Below are 16585 nucleotides of genomic sequence, written 5' to 3'. Positions count from 1 at the left end.
ATTTGGGGCTCTGTTTAGTGAATCAACTTACATTTATTTGTTTATATAGGATTACAGCTTTGAGCATGTTTTTTAGAAAAGATATTACTTAAAACCAGAGATTGCACTAGAGTTTGAGCTTTCACTCTAAGTTACTTAACCACAAATAGTTTTCAAATAAAAACTTGTTCCAGAATGTCTTTCCTAGGGGAAAAACAAAACAAAAAAAAAAACAAAAAAAAACAAAAAACACACATTTCCACAGCAGTTCTTATTGAAGTCTCTCATTTGAGGTCAGTCTAACTATATATAAAGACTCATATTTCCCAACTTAAATACAAGTCTATCAATTTGATTTGGGAAAATATTTCTTTGCTGTATTTTGTGGGTTTTTTTTTGTTGTTGTTGTTAAATGTTCTACAACTACACAAGGCTTTCCCATTATTTGCATTTGATGAGAAGCACCATAAGAAGCAAAACCTTTCATATTTTGTCTCACCTGTGAATGACTGCAAATAAATCCTCAGTTGTTCGAGGTTTGTTTGGAGATACAAACACACCTTCCACTTCAGTCTGAGAGTCTTCACTAAGTGGTGAAATCATGGAGTCATCATTTGGTGACGATTCTTAAATGAAGAACAAAAGCATCTTTAGGAGGAAGTTACCGCATACTGCTGTGCTTCACTGACTCAAGGAACAAATAACCTTACTGACATTTTAAAAATGAGAGCTATATCTGTCACTCCTTAATCCATCAATAGTAAAAGATTTTATCTCAATTGTCTTAATTAGGGAAAAGAAATAATGGAGGGATCCCAACACACAGGGCTGTACCACATTATGGGGAATGTAAGAAAGAAAAAAATTCAGAAAGTACCATGAGACCCCTTTTCAAAGGGACAAACTGACCTTTCAATGAAACCTCATCCATACTTCCTTGGGTCTCCTCTGCTCCGCTGTTATCAGAGGCACTTTTGGCTGAAATACCTGAAGCAATATTTTCCTGCTCTGAACATTTTTCAGGGCATGAATTTACAGTTGATAGCTCTGCTTCATAGCTGATATTCCCAGGCACTTTGTCATGGTAGCGGCTCATCCCAAGTTGATGCTTAAGTTGATTGCTTATGTCTGTAGCTCTAGTTGGTGAATTTGATTGAGATGTGAGCACATCCATGGACTCAGGATATACAACTTCCTCCTGCTCTACAGAGGATGCCTTCAGGACCTGTGCAAGGATTCCATCTGGACCAGCTCCATATTGTAGTATTTTACCATCCAAGTCATTTGAGCAGGCAGCAGAGACCCTTTGAAATCCTTCTTTGGGAAAGTCACAGTTTTTACTTGGTGTGTTTTCTGGAATAGGCTCACTCTCCATATGTATTTGGTCTTTTGTGGCACTTGAATCTAGAAGATTGCTACCAGCTGAGGTTACTTTTTCTGGATCACAATTATTCTTTACATCAAAAGCACGTTTTTTTCCTAACTGTAGTTTATCTGATCCCATCTCAACTGCAGAGGAGTCTAAAAAGGACAATATGGTGTCTTCAGTGGAGTATTGACGTGATATTGATTTCTTAGCTATATGTGGTCTAATCTTACCTGGAGATAGGGCAGCCATTGTGAGAGTGCTTTGCTCTAAGTAGGGGTGTTCCATATTATTGCCTTCTTTTTGCTTAATTTCTTCAGACTTACTGATGGACCTAAGGTTAACAGATCTCAGGACTGTTGGTGTAATTGCAAGGGACGGTGGAGGATTCGACCTCAGTGTTTCCTCTACTGTGTTCTGCTTATTATGACTAAAAACATGCAATGGGTTACGGTGGTGAAATGGTTTATTCAAGACATGAAGAGCACTTAGGTCAAGATGGGTAGGAGGTATAATTGGAAGTTCAAGGTCTTTACTTAGTGATAGAGCTCCATCTTTTAAAGAAGGTTGCTGTAGTGAGGATTTCCTTTCTGGGACTTTCGGTTTTCTTTTGCTACCTCCAGGAGACAATGGACCAGAAAAGAAAGCTGTAGGGAAAGAGGATGTTGGTGTTTCAGACTGGCTTGAGTAGCCACTTGATGGAGATGCCAAGCCAGCCAGCTTTTCTGGTGAAGCCAGTTTAAACTCATTGTCAACAGAAGGAAGAGATGGAGTGGTGGCTCTTGATTCTGACTGGGATGTTTGGGATTCAGAGCTCTCTGGAGATTTAATGCATTCAATAACTGTGGTACCCGTAGCAGTGCTTGAATTAGATAAAGATCTGTAGGGATCATTTGTTTTCAAGTCATTTAGAAGCCAGAGGTCTGCATAGTGAGTTGATTCAGCACCTTCATCTTTGAATGGTGGAATATCTGAAGTGTCTAACTGAGGTTCTTTACTAACATGTTCATCCTGGTTAATCCAGGAAGGTTCCTGCTTGGTGGAAATATTGGTATTTTCCATTTGAGAAGGCGTGTTGGAGAAATCAAGAGGCAACTTCATTTCCCTGGAACTGTGAGGCAGGAGCTGGCCACTGCTAATCTTTGGTTCTTTCTTCTCAGAAATGTCTGCATTTCCATCAGATTTCCTCAATGATGAGCTCCTTTTAGGTGGGGTTGGCTTTGCCTTTGGTTTCCTGAAGGAGATACTTGGTCTCTCCTGCCTCCTGTGATCTAAGTAGTCCTGCCAGGCACAGTCTGGAAGAGTAGGAGGACCTCCAATGCCCTGGCTATTCTCTGGGCTCAGGGCTGCATAGTGGCAGACATAATTCTTACTACCTTTGAGACCACAGTCAAAGTGCATGGAGGTGTAGTACCCCTCTGTGTCCACTGAAAAGTGAGAGCTAGTGTCAGCTTTGTCTGATGGAGACTTTTCCAGAAAGCTGTCATATGTGGCCATGCTTGTGAAGCTTGGACAGCCCAAGCTATCTGCCTTGGGGCGCTCAGGACTAAAATCATGGTGGCAGGAGGCATCATGATGGTGGTGCAGGTAATTCCACTCACTGTCACTTGTGTTGCTATTATTGGGGTCATCCAGGAGATCTGCCACAGTGGAGGTAAAGGAGTTAGCCCGATGGCCTCTCACTTTATCCAAGTGGTCATTGTACTGCTCTGTCACGAAGACACTGGTATCCTCATTAGCATGAGGAGCCGTGTTTAGTGACAACTCTGAATCACAGTGTGAAGAGCCAGTGAGGGGAGGAGAAGCTGCAGGAGGGATTGTCTCTGAAGTCTGTGAGGGGCATGTAGAGCTGCTCCCACTCCAGTTGCCACTGGATGACTGGTGGTCGTCTTTCTGGTCCATGTGGCTGCTGAGGAGGACACCAGCCGTGGAGATGCAGTGGATGGGGCTCCCAAAGGTGTCTGAGTTGGAGGAGATGTCACAACTTCCAGAGTCAGCAGCCATTCGGGACAGACGTGACCTCCCTCTCTCACTTAACTTGTGCTGGGGGCTGTGAAGATGTTGAGAACAGGCCAGATCCAAAGCAGGCTGGTGTTCCTGGGCACTTGGGCTGCTGGGGGCCTCGCTGCAATCATTAGGGATTCTTTCTTGGTCACCCACAAAAGGCTCTTCCTCTTCATATGCGGAGGGTTTAAGACCAACTTTGGGATCACCATCTCCGCCTCTATTGCCCTCTCGGGGAAGGCTCCGAGATCTTGTGCGGCTACTCACTGCAGTTGTAAACATGGCATCACCTTTGTCTGCCAACGCAGAAATGTTGCCAGCTGAATGTGAAAGGGAAGCTGCAATACTTTGACCCCTTTGAGCTCTGATTCTCCTTCTGGATGGAGCAGCAATCAAAATATCCTCAGTTTGGCACTCGGAGTCCCTGGTTCCAGACCTCCTATTGACAGTGTTGGAAGGGTCTGGATTTGTGTGCACAATCACATTTCTTTCTCTGGCCACGGGCGATTCATCCGAATCTAGGGCACATGGAAAGTTAGTGAGATATTTTATACAACAGCATACTAAAAGACATTCTGAGAGACACCCACAAATGTGGGTGCTGGCATGTGCATTTTGGAGCTTTTTCCTTCAGAAAAAAAATCATCATAAAAAATTAGGAGGCCTGGTCATACGTATGGATCAGTTGGTTGGAGCATCATCCCATGCACTGAAAGATTGCTGGTTCAATTGCCGCTCAGGGCACTTACTTAAATTGTAGGTTCAATTCCCAGTGAGGGGGAGTATGGGAGGCAACCATTGATATTTCTCTCCTACATGAATTTTTTTTTCTTACTCCCTCCCCCTCTCTCTAAAATCAGTAAAACATATCCTTGGGTGAGGATTAAAATAAAAATAGAAAGTTAAAATGCTTTGGGGACTCTCCTTCTGTCTCTGCCAAAGGAAGGGTCTATATCTTTAGATATAGATGTAGATGATTAGATAGATATAGATTATAGATATAGATATAGATATAGATATAGATATAGTATAGATATAGTATAGATATATACATACTATATAATGTATATAGTATATATTTTTCTAAGGTAAGATATACTTTTAGATCTTTTGTTAATTCTCTTTCTTCAATATCAAATTACTTTGTCCCAATAAGTGACTACTGTTTTTTCAAACTGAAGTCCATTTTATCTTCTTGGGCACTATTCATTTTTTTATTTTGTAATATAAACATAATGAAATAAAAATAATAGAATTCACTATAAGAAATAAAAGACTTATTTACAAAAGATGATATAATAAGCCTCTATAATAAAAGCCTAATATGCTAAGTGTCCAACCGTTTGTTCGACCAGTTGCTATGATGTGCACTGACCACCAGGAGGCAGATGCTCCAATGGTATGGTAGCTTGCTGCTGGGATCTGGCCAATTGGGACTGGGAGAGATGGGCTGGACATGCCCTGGAGCCCTCCTGTGGTCCCTCCCAGGCCCTGATCGTGTACCGGTGGGGTCCCTTGGTCTGGCCTGTGCCCTCTCGCAATCTGGAACCCCTCAGGGGATGTCCGCAGGCCAGGCCGCGGGACTCCACCGGTGCATGAATCTGTGCACCAGGCCTCTAATAATAAACATATAAAAAAAATCCTAAACACATAGAACAGAAAACAATTGGAAAAATGTCATCATTATTCAATATTTAATTGAGTATCCTTGAAATTTACCTTTTTAATTATCCTATCTAATAAAAGAGAAACATGCAAATTGACCATATCTCTGCTATGCCCACAAGCCACACCCACCAGCCAATCAGGAGCGAGTATGCAAATCACCCCAACCAAAATGGTGGTTAATTTGCATATCCAGGCATAGAGCGAAGACTGAAGACAGTGTAGAAGGAAGCCAAGCACTGCAGAAGGGTGTGAAGCTGTGGAGAAGCAAGCATGCGGGGTGGCAGAGATGGCAGGAAAGCAGGCAGGGCAGCGGAGAAGAGAGGGAAGCAGGCGGGGTGGCAGAGAAGGGAGGGAAGCAGGGGGGCAGCGGAGAAGGGAGGGAAGCAGGCGGGGCTGCAGAGATGGGAAGGAAGCAGGCGGGGTGGCGGAGACTGCCGCAGGAAGCCCTATTCTTGCAGGAATCTTCCTGCAACGGGCCTCTAGTTAATGTCCTAAAAGTATCTCTTCAAATAAAGGTATATTTTTAAAATGAATCTTCATTGAACCTTGTTACTTTATTTATAACTAGAGGTCTGGTGCATGAAATTCGTGCACGGGGGGGTGTCCCTCAGCCTAGCCTGTACCCTCTCCAATCTGGGACCCCTCTCACAATCCAGGACTGCTGGCTCCCAACTGCTCGCCTGCCTGCCTTCTTGATTGCCCATAACCGCTTCTGCCTGCCAGCCTGATCACCCCCTAACCACTCCCCTCCCAGCCTGATTGATGTCTAACTGCTCCCCTGCCAGCCTGATTGCCCCTAACTGCTCTCCCCTGCAGGCCTGGTCACCCCTAACTGCCCTCCCCTGCAGGCCTGGTCCCTCCCAACTGCCCACCCCTGTGGGCCTGGTCCCCCCAACTTCTCTCCCCTGCAGGCCTGGGTCCCTCCCAACTGCCCTTCCCTGCCGGCCTGGTCACCCCTAACTGTCCTCCCTTGCTGGCCATCTTGTGGTGGCCATCTTGTGTCCACATGGGGGCAGCCATCTTGTGTGTTGGAATGATGGTCAATTTGCATATTACTCTTTTATTAGAAAAGATAGAGGCCTGGTGCATGGGTGGAGGCCGGCTGGTTTGCCCTGGGTCAGGGTGGGGGTTCCCTTGGGGCATGGGGTGGCCTGTGTGAGGGGCCTGTGGTGGTTTGCAGGCCAGCCACGCCCCCCGGCAACCCAAGCAGAGGCCTTGGTATCTGGGATTTATTTATCTTTATAATTGAAACTTTGTAGCCTTGAGTGGAGGCCAGGGCCAGCCAAGAAGCTTGACTTCCTCCATCGCCAGGGAAACCCCAGCCTCCTGCTTGCTCCGTGGCCGCAGCTATCTTGGTTGGGTTAATTCGCATACTCGCTCCTGATTGGCTTGTGGGCGTAGCAGAGGTACGGTCAATTTGCATGTTTCTCTTTTATTAGTGTAGATTTCTACCTTAATAAAGATTTAAAAAGTAGCAAAACTTACTGAAATATAATTTCAACCATAAGACCTGCATGTATATGCCTAAATCTATAAGGTCAAACCTTCTCAGTCAAAAACAGAGACTTAAAATGCCATACCACCTGGCTTGCTGAGCAAAGGACAAATATACCGTACTTTCCGGCATATAAGACGACTGGGCATATAAGATTTTCCTGGGTTAAAAAGTTGTTTTATACGCCGGAAAATACGGTATATTGAAGAAAATCTTATACGCCCAGTCGTCTTATACACCGGAAAGTACGGTATATCTTTTCAAAACCTCTACAAGTTACAGGGTTGACTTTTTCAAAGGAAGCTGGTTAAAAGTTAGGTGGTTTCTGCACCCAACAGAATATTAACCATTAATAGTTTTATACCACACCTATTTCTTGTTGGACTCTTCTGGGGATACCAGAGATGGTTTTCCTCCTCCTCAGTTTTCGTCTCCGCTGTAGTACAGATTGTGAATGAACAAGAGAGCAGCGTATACTAGCTTCTCTGTCAAAACCAACTCCTGCAACCCACAAATAAATCTCATTAGCCTTTTGAAATTGCAAACACATTTTCATTTGCTTGAAACACAGTGATATTTATTGAAGTAAAAGAAGAATTTGAATTAAGCTGTAAACAAATATAAGGGAGCCCTTATTCAGCTCTTATTTTAATTATGCTGCAGTACATTAAGCTTTACTTCTGAATGCAGCTCTCCACAACAGCTTGAACTGTCAAAATTAACAATAAAAGAAGGAAAATAAAAAGCAAGAGGAGATAAAAATAACATCAAAGAATAACCCTCACATAGAAATGATGCCTTAAGAACTTAAACCTTTAGCTACTACTATTTACTGGTCTCTTTCTGGGCTCTCTGAAGCTGATATCTATACATAGTAGATCCAGAGCCAAGATGTTAACCCAAGTTATTTCAGCTAATATATCCTGACCCATCTCTTCATTAAATGCATCTTTGATTTTTCCCCTGTACCTACTATTCCCACCCCCAAAATACACACATGCTGGGAGGAAACAACAGCCTAAAGATTTGTTTTTTAAATCATCATGTACCAGTATATCAACATATGTGTAACTCCATCTATTGAAAAAAATCCGCATTATTAACTGGTACACCTAGTAACTGTCTACTTCTACTGACTAAAATGGACACCCTTTGGTTTAGCATCAGTGTCTTATCACTATATAATAAAAATACAAGGCAGTCCCCAGTTCTGATCAACTGTAAATAAATCTGGACTTCCCAATCTTTACACAATGTGTCTGTTTGCTTTAGTAAATACAGGGGGCAGACCATGATACCTATTAGTTTCTCTCTCCATAACTACATTATTGACACAGTATATGCATTCCTATGCAATCTAGAACACTGAGGAAGGAGTTAAATGCACCATGGATTTTTCAGAGTGAGCTTTGCCTCAGGAAGCCATGATAACAAAAGTGCTTTGGAATCTGATTGTCTCATAATTTATCCTAATTATTGAATATGGGGAAGGATGGCATGTTAAAACTTCTGGAGCTATATAATGAAGCAGCTTGAGTTTTGCTTAGCATCACAGTGACAACAGTTTCTAGAACTCACTTTGAAAAATCTGTATGAGATATCACATGATTAATAATTACAATATTATTGGAGAATTTGTACTAATGGAATTTTTATTTCTTAATTCCAAACAAAAATTCAAATCCTTTATTCTAATCATAATAATTATAGAACACATAGCACACAGACACTTTTTCTTATATAGGCATAATCAACAACTTGCTCATTAAAGCTCTTGGAATCAACAGATAATCTAGGCTTTAGTCTGAGCATAAAGATCTTTCCCTTTCCTGAATCACAAGACCCATAATCAAAGAACTAAATTTGAAAACAAGATTTTACTTACAGTGCTATGAAGAAAGCAGGTGCTGCTAATAATCAGATGTCCCCAGAACTGAAAGTTAGTTTATGAGGATGCCAAAGTGATCCATTTGACAGCTGAACTCCCCTAATCCATCTCATTTAGATCATGGGGATCAGATAAGGTACACGTTCTGAGAATAATTTCTTCTATAAGTTGAATAGGTCATGAAGAAAATGAACCACCAGCTCACAGCCAGCTGACCAACTAGAACTCCTTTTTTTCCAAGAAGGAAATAACTATGCCAGATACAAGGTTATCATTTGATCCCCACTTTATGTGAGAGAAATTTGAGTGGGGTTAATAATAGCTATGACCAAATTGCATTTCACATAACATGCAATCTGTAGTCATTTGGTATAAGGATGAAAAATCAGTCATAATATGGCCATTTTGAAATTTTCAATATATAAATAAGTTAAAATATAACTATTAGAGAAGCGTCAAGAAAGCCCAATAAACAGATCATTTAATTTCCATCTTTGAAAGTTAGAATATTTTATAACATTATTTTACTTACAAAGATTACCAGATCCAATTCTGGAATTCACAATTGCTGCCAATAAACTTTTCCAGAAAAGCCTGGACAGGCTTGCGTTCAACCTAGACTAATATTCACACTCTCAATACACAGGAGGAGGAAAGCAGAGTGCACAGAAGACAGGCTTTCTGGCTTTAGAGTAGAATTCAGCTTTCATCTATGAATCCATATATTTTTAGGTCAAAAAATCTCTAAAATCGCTTTAGAATTCTAAACAATCTTTAAACAAGCCTAGTTTCATCCAAGGAAGCATGCAAACAGATTTTATACTTGGTCTACAGGATCATTACTTGCAGTTTTAGGAACCCAGGGTTTGCTGGTTTTTTGTTTTTTTTTCTTGCTGTGCCATGCATCATTATCATATGATTAATCACTGCTGCTTTCTCCATTATTTCAGTCAGCTATGGCCAAAGAGCTATTTGGTGAATTTTTGTTTCCAAAAAGAAACTGTCCATCATTTACATAACAAGTGGCCCAGTGAAACATATGCAAATTGATGTTCAAAGCCTGACAAAAGCATATTGAACATCTTCTGAGTTGTATTCTGATAAAAAGGTATTACTTGGTCACAAAGCAGTATTCTTAATTAGTACCCCCAGCAGCACAGGTTTTGAACATATTTTCTACACAGAATATTCTGACCCAACTGCCCCTAAGAAAAGAACAGAACAATACCAGTGACATTGATGGGAATAATGCAAGAAGAAATCACTTGAGCATCTTGTTTCATCTTCTCCTCTGGCGTTGGGAGAGGTAGTGCTTTGCTCCAGTTGGTCTGCTTGTCCAGTGTGGAGGGGATATTGTGTACTGGGTTTTTCGGCCTCTGTCCTAACATGGCATCTGTATCTTCATCCTCCGGGGGATGGGACTGCAAATGTAGTACATTGTGACTCAACCATCAACGTTTATATATAACACACATATAAGGAATTTCACAGTTTAGTTAAGAAAGATTTGGTCAGAAATAAGCTTTTAGGTCTAAGGAAGAATTCCTATAAATAGTAAACACAACTAATTGACAGTTATAATTTTAATAATAAAGTGACACAAGAGGAAAAAAGTAAGTTAAATAAACATGCTTTTCAGGTCAAATGGAATTTGACCAGAAATCCCCAAACTTCAATCTAAAGAATAATGTCTCTAATGCAGTAAGAGGTAGATCCACTTTCTCGATATCTATCTTGCCATAAATTCCTATTGAAAGTCTTGAGAGCTCTAGATGCCTAGGGTCAAAGGGAGGAGATGATTTGGATGCCTATTAAACATTTTTGAAAATGTGCCAGAAAACCTGGAATCAGGAGACATTCCAGAACACATCATCTGAAGGACAAACCAACCTAATCTGAGAGACCGGATTAAAACACAAGGAGTTATTTTACTCCAGGACTATGAAGTTTGTGAATAACCTTTAAAAAATACTATATGCACATGGAAAAGCAAAAGTGAAGAATCTCCCCCCAGACTATAGTGAAAAATATAAATGGTGTTGGGGGAATTTAAATGAATTTCTTTTTCAAATCTGGAAGAGTAAAACAGTCCTTATTTATTATCTTTCAGCTTTATAGTGCTAAGCTTTTCTTCCAGCTGTGTAGTTAGAGGCCTTGACTTACATAGGAATTTTAAAAATTCTCCATTCAAAGCTTTTTAGATATTAATATTGTCTGACTTTGGTTTCAGGTTTGGGTTCCTAGCCCAGATTATTAAAAAGGCTCCATCCCAATTTTGATTTCAGATTATTAAAAGACTTAGTTTCCACTACTGAACTTCATTTTATTTCTTTTCATAATTTGGAGGAAGGCAGGTTTTGTAGAAAAAAATAATTTTTCCTTTTGTTCCAGTTTGATTTTAATAATATTCTATCCTAAAGTCAGGACCATTAAAATTTTTTCTCATCTTCATATTTGGACGCATTATGCCCTGTTGACTCAGAGGATTTCACATATTGCCAAATGAACTGTTCTTAAGTCCCCTTAAAGAGAAGATTCTAGAGCCAGTTGTTTAAATTAACCCCCAACATTTGCTTACCTTGTCATAGGTATCTTCAATGCCCCCTAATACACTCAACAGGATATGATCCCCCCTTTGAGAAAAATTTGTTTGCCATGAATGTTTTAGTAAAAACATTGCAACCTTCTTTCTCTCTTCAGCTTTTGTGCAGACTCCCAGGAAAGCGAATAGCTCAAATAAAGTTGGAGCACAAAAGACTGTTTCCTAGGTAACTTCCAAAAAGAAAAAAAAAAGTTTGGTGCATGCAAAAAGAGAGACAGAGAGAGCACAAGAGCTGGAGAGAAACCCCCATGACCAATGGCCACATTTTGTAGGTGAATCCTTCCTTGAATAACAATGGGCTAGGAAACAAAGAAAGAATAGTGACCTGACTACAGGCTCTGACCAGCAGACAAAAGCACTTTTCATTTAATGGTAACAGGGACAATTAACTGCTAGAGAATCCTTTTGTCCTGTTGTCTTTTTTATTTTATTTGAGATGAACCTTTACAATTTTGATAAATATAAGACGAACCTTTATAGTTTTGATAAATATAAGGCAAGTGGAATTTCTTTCCTCCGAACTACAAAGTCCAGGAGTAGTGTTAGGTGATGCTCTTGTTGAACAGAGCCTTATTTGCAACTTAGGGGTGTGTATGTGTAGGGGGAAGTAAATGGGAAGAAAAGCCAATGAATGGCATGGCTGTCTAAATTATATTTTAATTCAAGTTAGGAAAATACCCATTCTTTAAATTGATTTAAAATAATATCTGTGTTAATTAGAAACAACAGTTTGCCATAAAGAGAAAAAAGTGAAAGTGTCTGGAGAGAGTGAAGTAGGGTGCAATGGAATGTTTTCAGAACCAGTACCTTTCTACTCCATGGGGTCATGTGGCAACACTCAGTGGGGGAGGGCGAACGGGTGCTGTTAAACTATGAACATGAAATGCAAAAAAAGAAAAAAATTAAAACATGCACACAACACATTGTATACCCTGGTTAAGACAAATCTATGATATTAATGAATGAATGTAATGGGATGACATTTTCCTTTCTTCCTTTTTCCTTCCTTCCTTCCTTCCTTCCTTCCTTCCTTCCTTCCTTCCTTCCTTCCTTCCTTCCTTCCTTCCTTCATCTTTATTTTATGAGAAGTAGCATAAATAGTGGTTAAGAGCACAGACTCTGGAGCTAGACCGAGTTCAAATCCTGGCTCTACCACTTATTTGCTATGTAACTGGGACAATTACTCAACTCTTCTAAGGTCAGTTTCCTCATCTGTAGGGTATAAAAATAATAGATTCTACCCTCCAGGGCTGTTTTGAGGATTAAATGAGTAAATATCATAATAGACTTAGGAAAGTCCTGGCACATAATAAGCTCTATATGTTAGCATCAGCTACTACTATCACTATTATTATTATTATTATCCTTACTTTGTAGCTGTAAAGATCTGTGAAATTGTTTTTGCAAATTGTAACTTTCTATCTTTCAGATACCAATCCCATTTGCTAATTGGGAAAAGAATGAATTATTTTCTTTCCTCGGAGTGAGTTTATTTTCCTATGAACTACTTGGAAGAAAATTTCCTGTATAAAAAGCCCTCCTCTGGGCTGTTCAGAAATTGTCTCTTCCTCATATTCATTGACTGTATTTGATGACAGGGCCAATTTTATGGGCATGTGACCTGTGCAGTCACACAGGACCCCGCACTGAGAAGGACTTCACACTTGTCACTGTCTTGAAATTGTTAGTTTTTGAGTAAGGGGCCTGCATTTTCATTTTGCACTGGGACCCACAAATTATGTAGCCGGTCGTCTTTGGAGACTAATCTGGTAACCAGAATCCACTTTTCAGTATCTACTAAGACGTTAGAACTCTTTTAAAATTCTAAACCATGTCAGCATTGGATTCAATTAGGCTTCTATTACAGCATCTTCCATGTAGCATGGCTTTAATGTAACATGAATTATCCCTGGTGTGTCTTTTTTCATTTATTAAGTTAAAAATTCCTAGAGGTAGAAGCTATATTTCATTTTCCTTTTAGTCTTTCATGATGCCAACAAAATGCCTCCTCATTGTAAGAGCTCTAACAAACTATTTGTAAACTTGAATGATACCAGCTCTGTGCTTTTTAACAGTGATGGGAAACCAAAATAAAGTAAGGGTCATGCCGAAACCGGTTTGGCTCAGTGGATAGAGCGTCGGTCTGCAGACTCAAGGGTCCCAGGTTCGATTCCGGTCAAGGGCATGTACCTTGGTTGCGGGCACATCCCCAGTGGGGAGTGTGCAAGAGGCAGCTGATCGATGTTTCTAACTCTCTATCCCTCTCTCTTCCTCTCTGTAAAAAATCAATAAAAATATATATATATATATATATATATATATATATATATATATATATATATATATAAAGTAAGGGTCATACTCAAGATCTCAGGAGGAAGCAGGTGCCACAGATTCCAAGAGAACTTACCATCTTAGTGCAAATAGGTGAAAAGAAACAGAGGAAACCACAAGCAACTCTTGGTTCCATTGGTGGCATGGTACTGACATATGCTGGTTCTAGTTATTCTTAAGCCATTGGCATGTATGCATTGTTGTTCATTAATTTTTAAGCATAACAAATTTCATCTCCTCAGGCATAGTTAACTGTGATCTATATATTATTTAAGACAAATGATTTTGTAGGGTCTATGGCTTCCCCACTGAAAGTGATCATTTTGATAGATATGGCATATGTGGCCTGAGTTCAGACACTTAACCTGGCTCTCTCATAAGAAGCTGTCACAGATAGTGATGTGCAGGTCTCAAGTAAGACACTGGGGTATACAAAATAGAGAGAAAACTCATGGAAGGAAGAAAAAAGGAGCCTGACACCAAAACCTACATGGTAAAGGAATTTGTTTCCAAAAAACCCAAAGGCTTTGGTGTCTCATGAAAGAATTTCAAAAAGTCAAACAGCAGGAAACTGCAAAGCAGAAAACATATTAATGATATTAATATATTAACTTTGGTAACTTGTCTTAAATCTCCGAAGTCACTTATCCTGTTGAATTTTTTTTTTCAGGAGTGAGAGATGAGGAATGATTTTTTATCTGTTTGAGAAACCCCCAATCCCATTAAACAAGCATGAGGTAACACCTGGAAATGACTAAGGATAGTAAGTCCAGAGAGAGACTGCTCAGACTATTCAGTTTGGGTCATCAATATTAAGTCAAGGTCTCCGTGGGTTACACCCCACAGAATATTCCTTTTCAACTAATCATTCTCTTGATAGTGACTCCAACCTCCAGCTTGTGAGGGATGAAATTAGGTACTCTTGAGCTTGTCTGTGAAAGGATTATGTTCTTTGGTTCTACCACCTAGACACAAGCACTTGAATCCCTGCAGATGGTCAGTTGATTCAAAGTATTTTGATTTATAATATTCAAATAGGCTATGGTTTTATTTCTGCCATGAATTAGTAACTGCCTTAGTATAGTGTTTTAAAGCATCATCTTTCCTAGGTGTTTGGTCAAAGGAGGTAAAATTGTTCTGATTAGAATTTTATGTGATGAATGCAATAATCAGTTCATAGAATTTTTTTCTAAATTATCTATGAAATAAAACTGCCAAATAACTGATACCTCAGGGCATCTCTGCATGGCTCAGTATGCCACTCCTTAATGGGTGCAGATGGATCAGGTTAGGAAAAGCTGCATGCTGATCATACTTGTATGCACTAAATTATTTTTAAAGGCTCCTTTTAAATGAATCTTATTGCTTATTCTGGGTAAGACTTTTAAGGGCAGGAACCATTTCTTGTTCATAACTGTATTTCTACTGCCTCCATAGTGCTCAGTAAATATTTGTTGTACTGCTAGCACCCCCATGTTCCTGGCATACACAAGCAAAACAATACTCTCTAAAGGAATAATATCAAATTGTGTCCACATATGATTGTTCAGCACAGCATTGTCAAAGTGAAAGATAATAAGGTTAAGGAGGAGACAAGACAGCATGAGCAAGAAACATACCAAACAACAGATTATAGAAGCAGACCCATAGGGACTCCTGCTTTTGGAATTACTACTCCATGCAGGAGTAGCAGTGAACTACCTTGACTTCCCCAGAATAAGTGTGTGGAAAGATTGTTAGACCATTCATTCATTCATTCATTCAAGAGCATTTCTTTGATGAGGGTAAAAATCAGCCCCAGTGGAACAAATAAATTAAAAATAATATCTCCCTCATGAACAATTTCAAAAGTACAGAAAAAAATAATATCTCCCTCATGAACAATTTCAAAAGTACAGAAAAAAAGTCTAAATAATTATGCAATGAGCATGCATATACTAATTATGCAGTGAGTCTAAATAATTAAATTCACTGCATAATTATTTGGACTTTTTTTCTGTACTTTTGAAATTGCTCATAATGAGATGTTGGAGAAAAAAATTTCTCCTTCCTTTTCCAGGCTCCCATTCTGACCTTCCTAACACTGATTATGAGAGGCCTCAGACTAAGTTGCACCATTTTAGAATCAGCCACTACCAGTTATGCCCATCTTGTCCCTGACAAAAGATGCTTCTTTGATGCTTCCATCCTATTCTTGTCCCTGCTGGCCTATCAGTTATACTCTCAAATCCTTTCCCTAGCTTCTCATAAATCTGTTTCAACAAAAGCTAGTTATAGTTATGGTGGGTGTTCAAAACAAGAAATAATAGACATTATACTCAAAAGCAGTCAAAGGCATTTCTTTGGTGAATAACAACATTTTCTAAACCCCAATATTTTAGTGTTGTGTATAAGAAAAGTTCATTTCTTCACTTTTGTGGCTATTTCTTCAAAGATCTCAAGATTTTCCCAGTCCTTTCTCTTACTGCCAAAAGAAAAAACCATCCCTCCACATTTTACTTTATTTTTGGTTTTATTTTATATACTGATGGGGTTTATTTTGTTTCAGAACTTTCCAAAAGACATCTGTTAAAATGTTGTGGGTATTCCAGCAGGAAATGTTTTGAAAAATTGGCTTTGGCTTGTGATCTAACTGATACCACATGGCACTTATAGCAGTTGACTTTCAGAACTGATTTATTACTATCATGCTGTTTTAAACATGAAAATTATTTACTAGAGAATGGATATTGTGCAAGAAAGCCCACTGCATGGGAGAACATATTTGCCAATGTTATCTCCGATGAGGGTTTAATCTCCAAATTTTACAGGGAACTTATACAACTTAACAAAAGGAAGATAAACAATCCAATAAAAAAATGGGAAAAGGACATATATAGACACTTTTCGAAAGAGGACATAGAAAAGGCAAAGAGATATATGAAAACATGCTCAAAGTCACTAATCATCTGAGAAATGCAAATCAAAACAATAATGAGGTACCATCTCACACCTGTCAGAATGGCTATCATCAACAAATCAACAAAGGACAAGTGCTGGCAAGGATGTGAAGAAAAAGAAATCCTCGTGCACTGCTGGTGGGAATGCAGATTGGTGCAGCCACTGTGTAAAATATTATGGAGTTTCCTCAAAAAATTGAACTCCCATTTGACCCAGTGATCACACTTCTAGGAATATATCCAAAGAAATCAGAAACACCAATCAGAAAGGATATATGCACCCCTATGTTCACAGCAGCATAATTTACAA

At 39.5% G+C, this 16585-nt stretch overlaps 1 protein-coding gene across 1 annotated transcript in view; it reads right to left on the bottom strand.

Annotated features, from left to right (window-relative positions):
• The window catches only part of NHS (NHS actin remodeling regulator), a gene marked incomplete at its 5' end in the record, with an annotated part of 164543 nt that overhangs the window by 6977 nt on the left and 140981 nt on the right, over nt 1–16585 (bottom strand). The window contains 5 exons of the mRNA XM_079765653.1: nt 479–605; nt 889–3867; nt 6882–7013; nt 9629–9821; nt 11810–11872. Of these exons, the coding sequence (XP_079621779.1) occupies nt 479–605; nt 889–3867; nt 6882–7013; nt 9629–9821; nt 11810–11872 (3494 nt within the window). The remainder of the gene's footprint in view (nt 1–478; nt 606–888; nt 3868–6881; nt 7014–9628; nt 9822–11809; nt 11873–16585) is intronic.

This window comes from Cnephaeus nilssonii, assembly GCF_951640355.1.
Source record: "Cnephaeus nilssonii genome assembly, chromosome: X".
Taxonomy (NCBI): domain Eukaryota; kingdom Metazoa; phylum Chordata; class Mammalia; order Chiroptera; family Vespertilionidae; genus Cnephaeus; species Cnephaeus nilssonii.
Note: the sequence above shows the minus strand (reverse complement) of the source record. Positions and strands in the feature narration are given on the sequence as shown.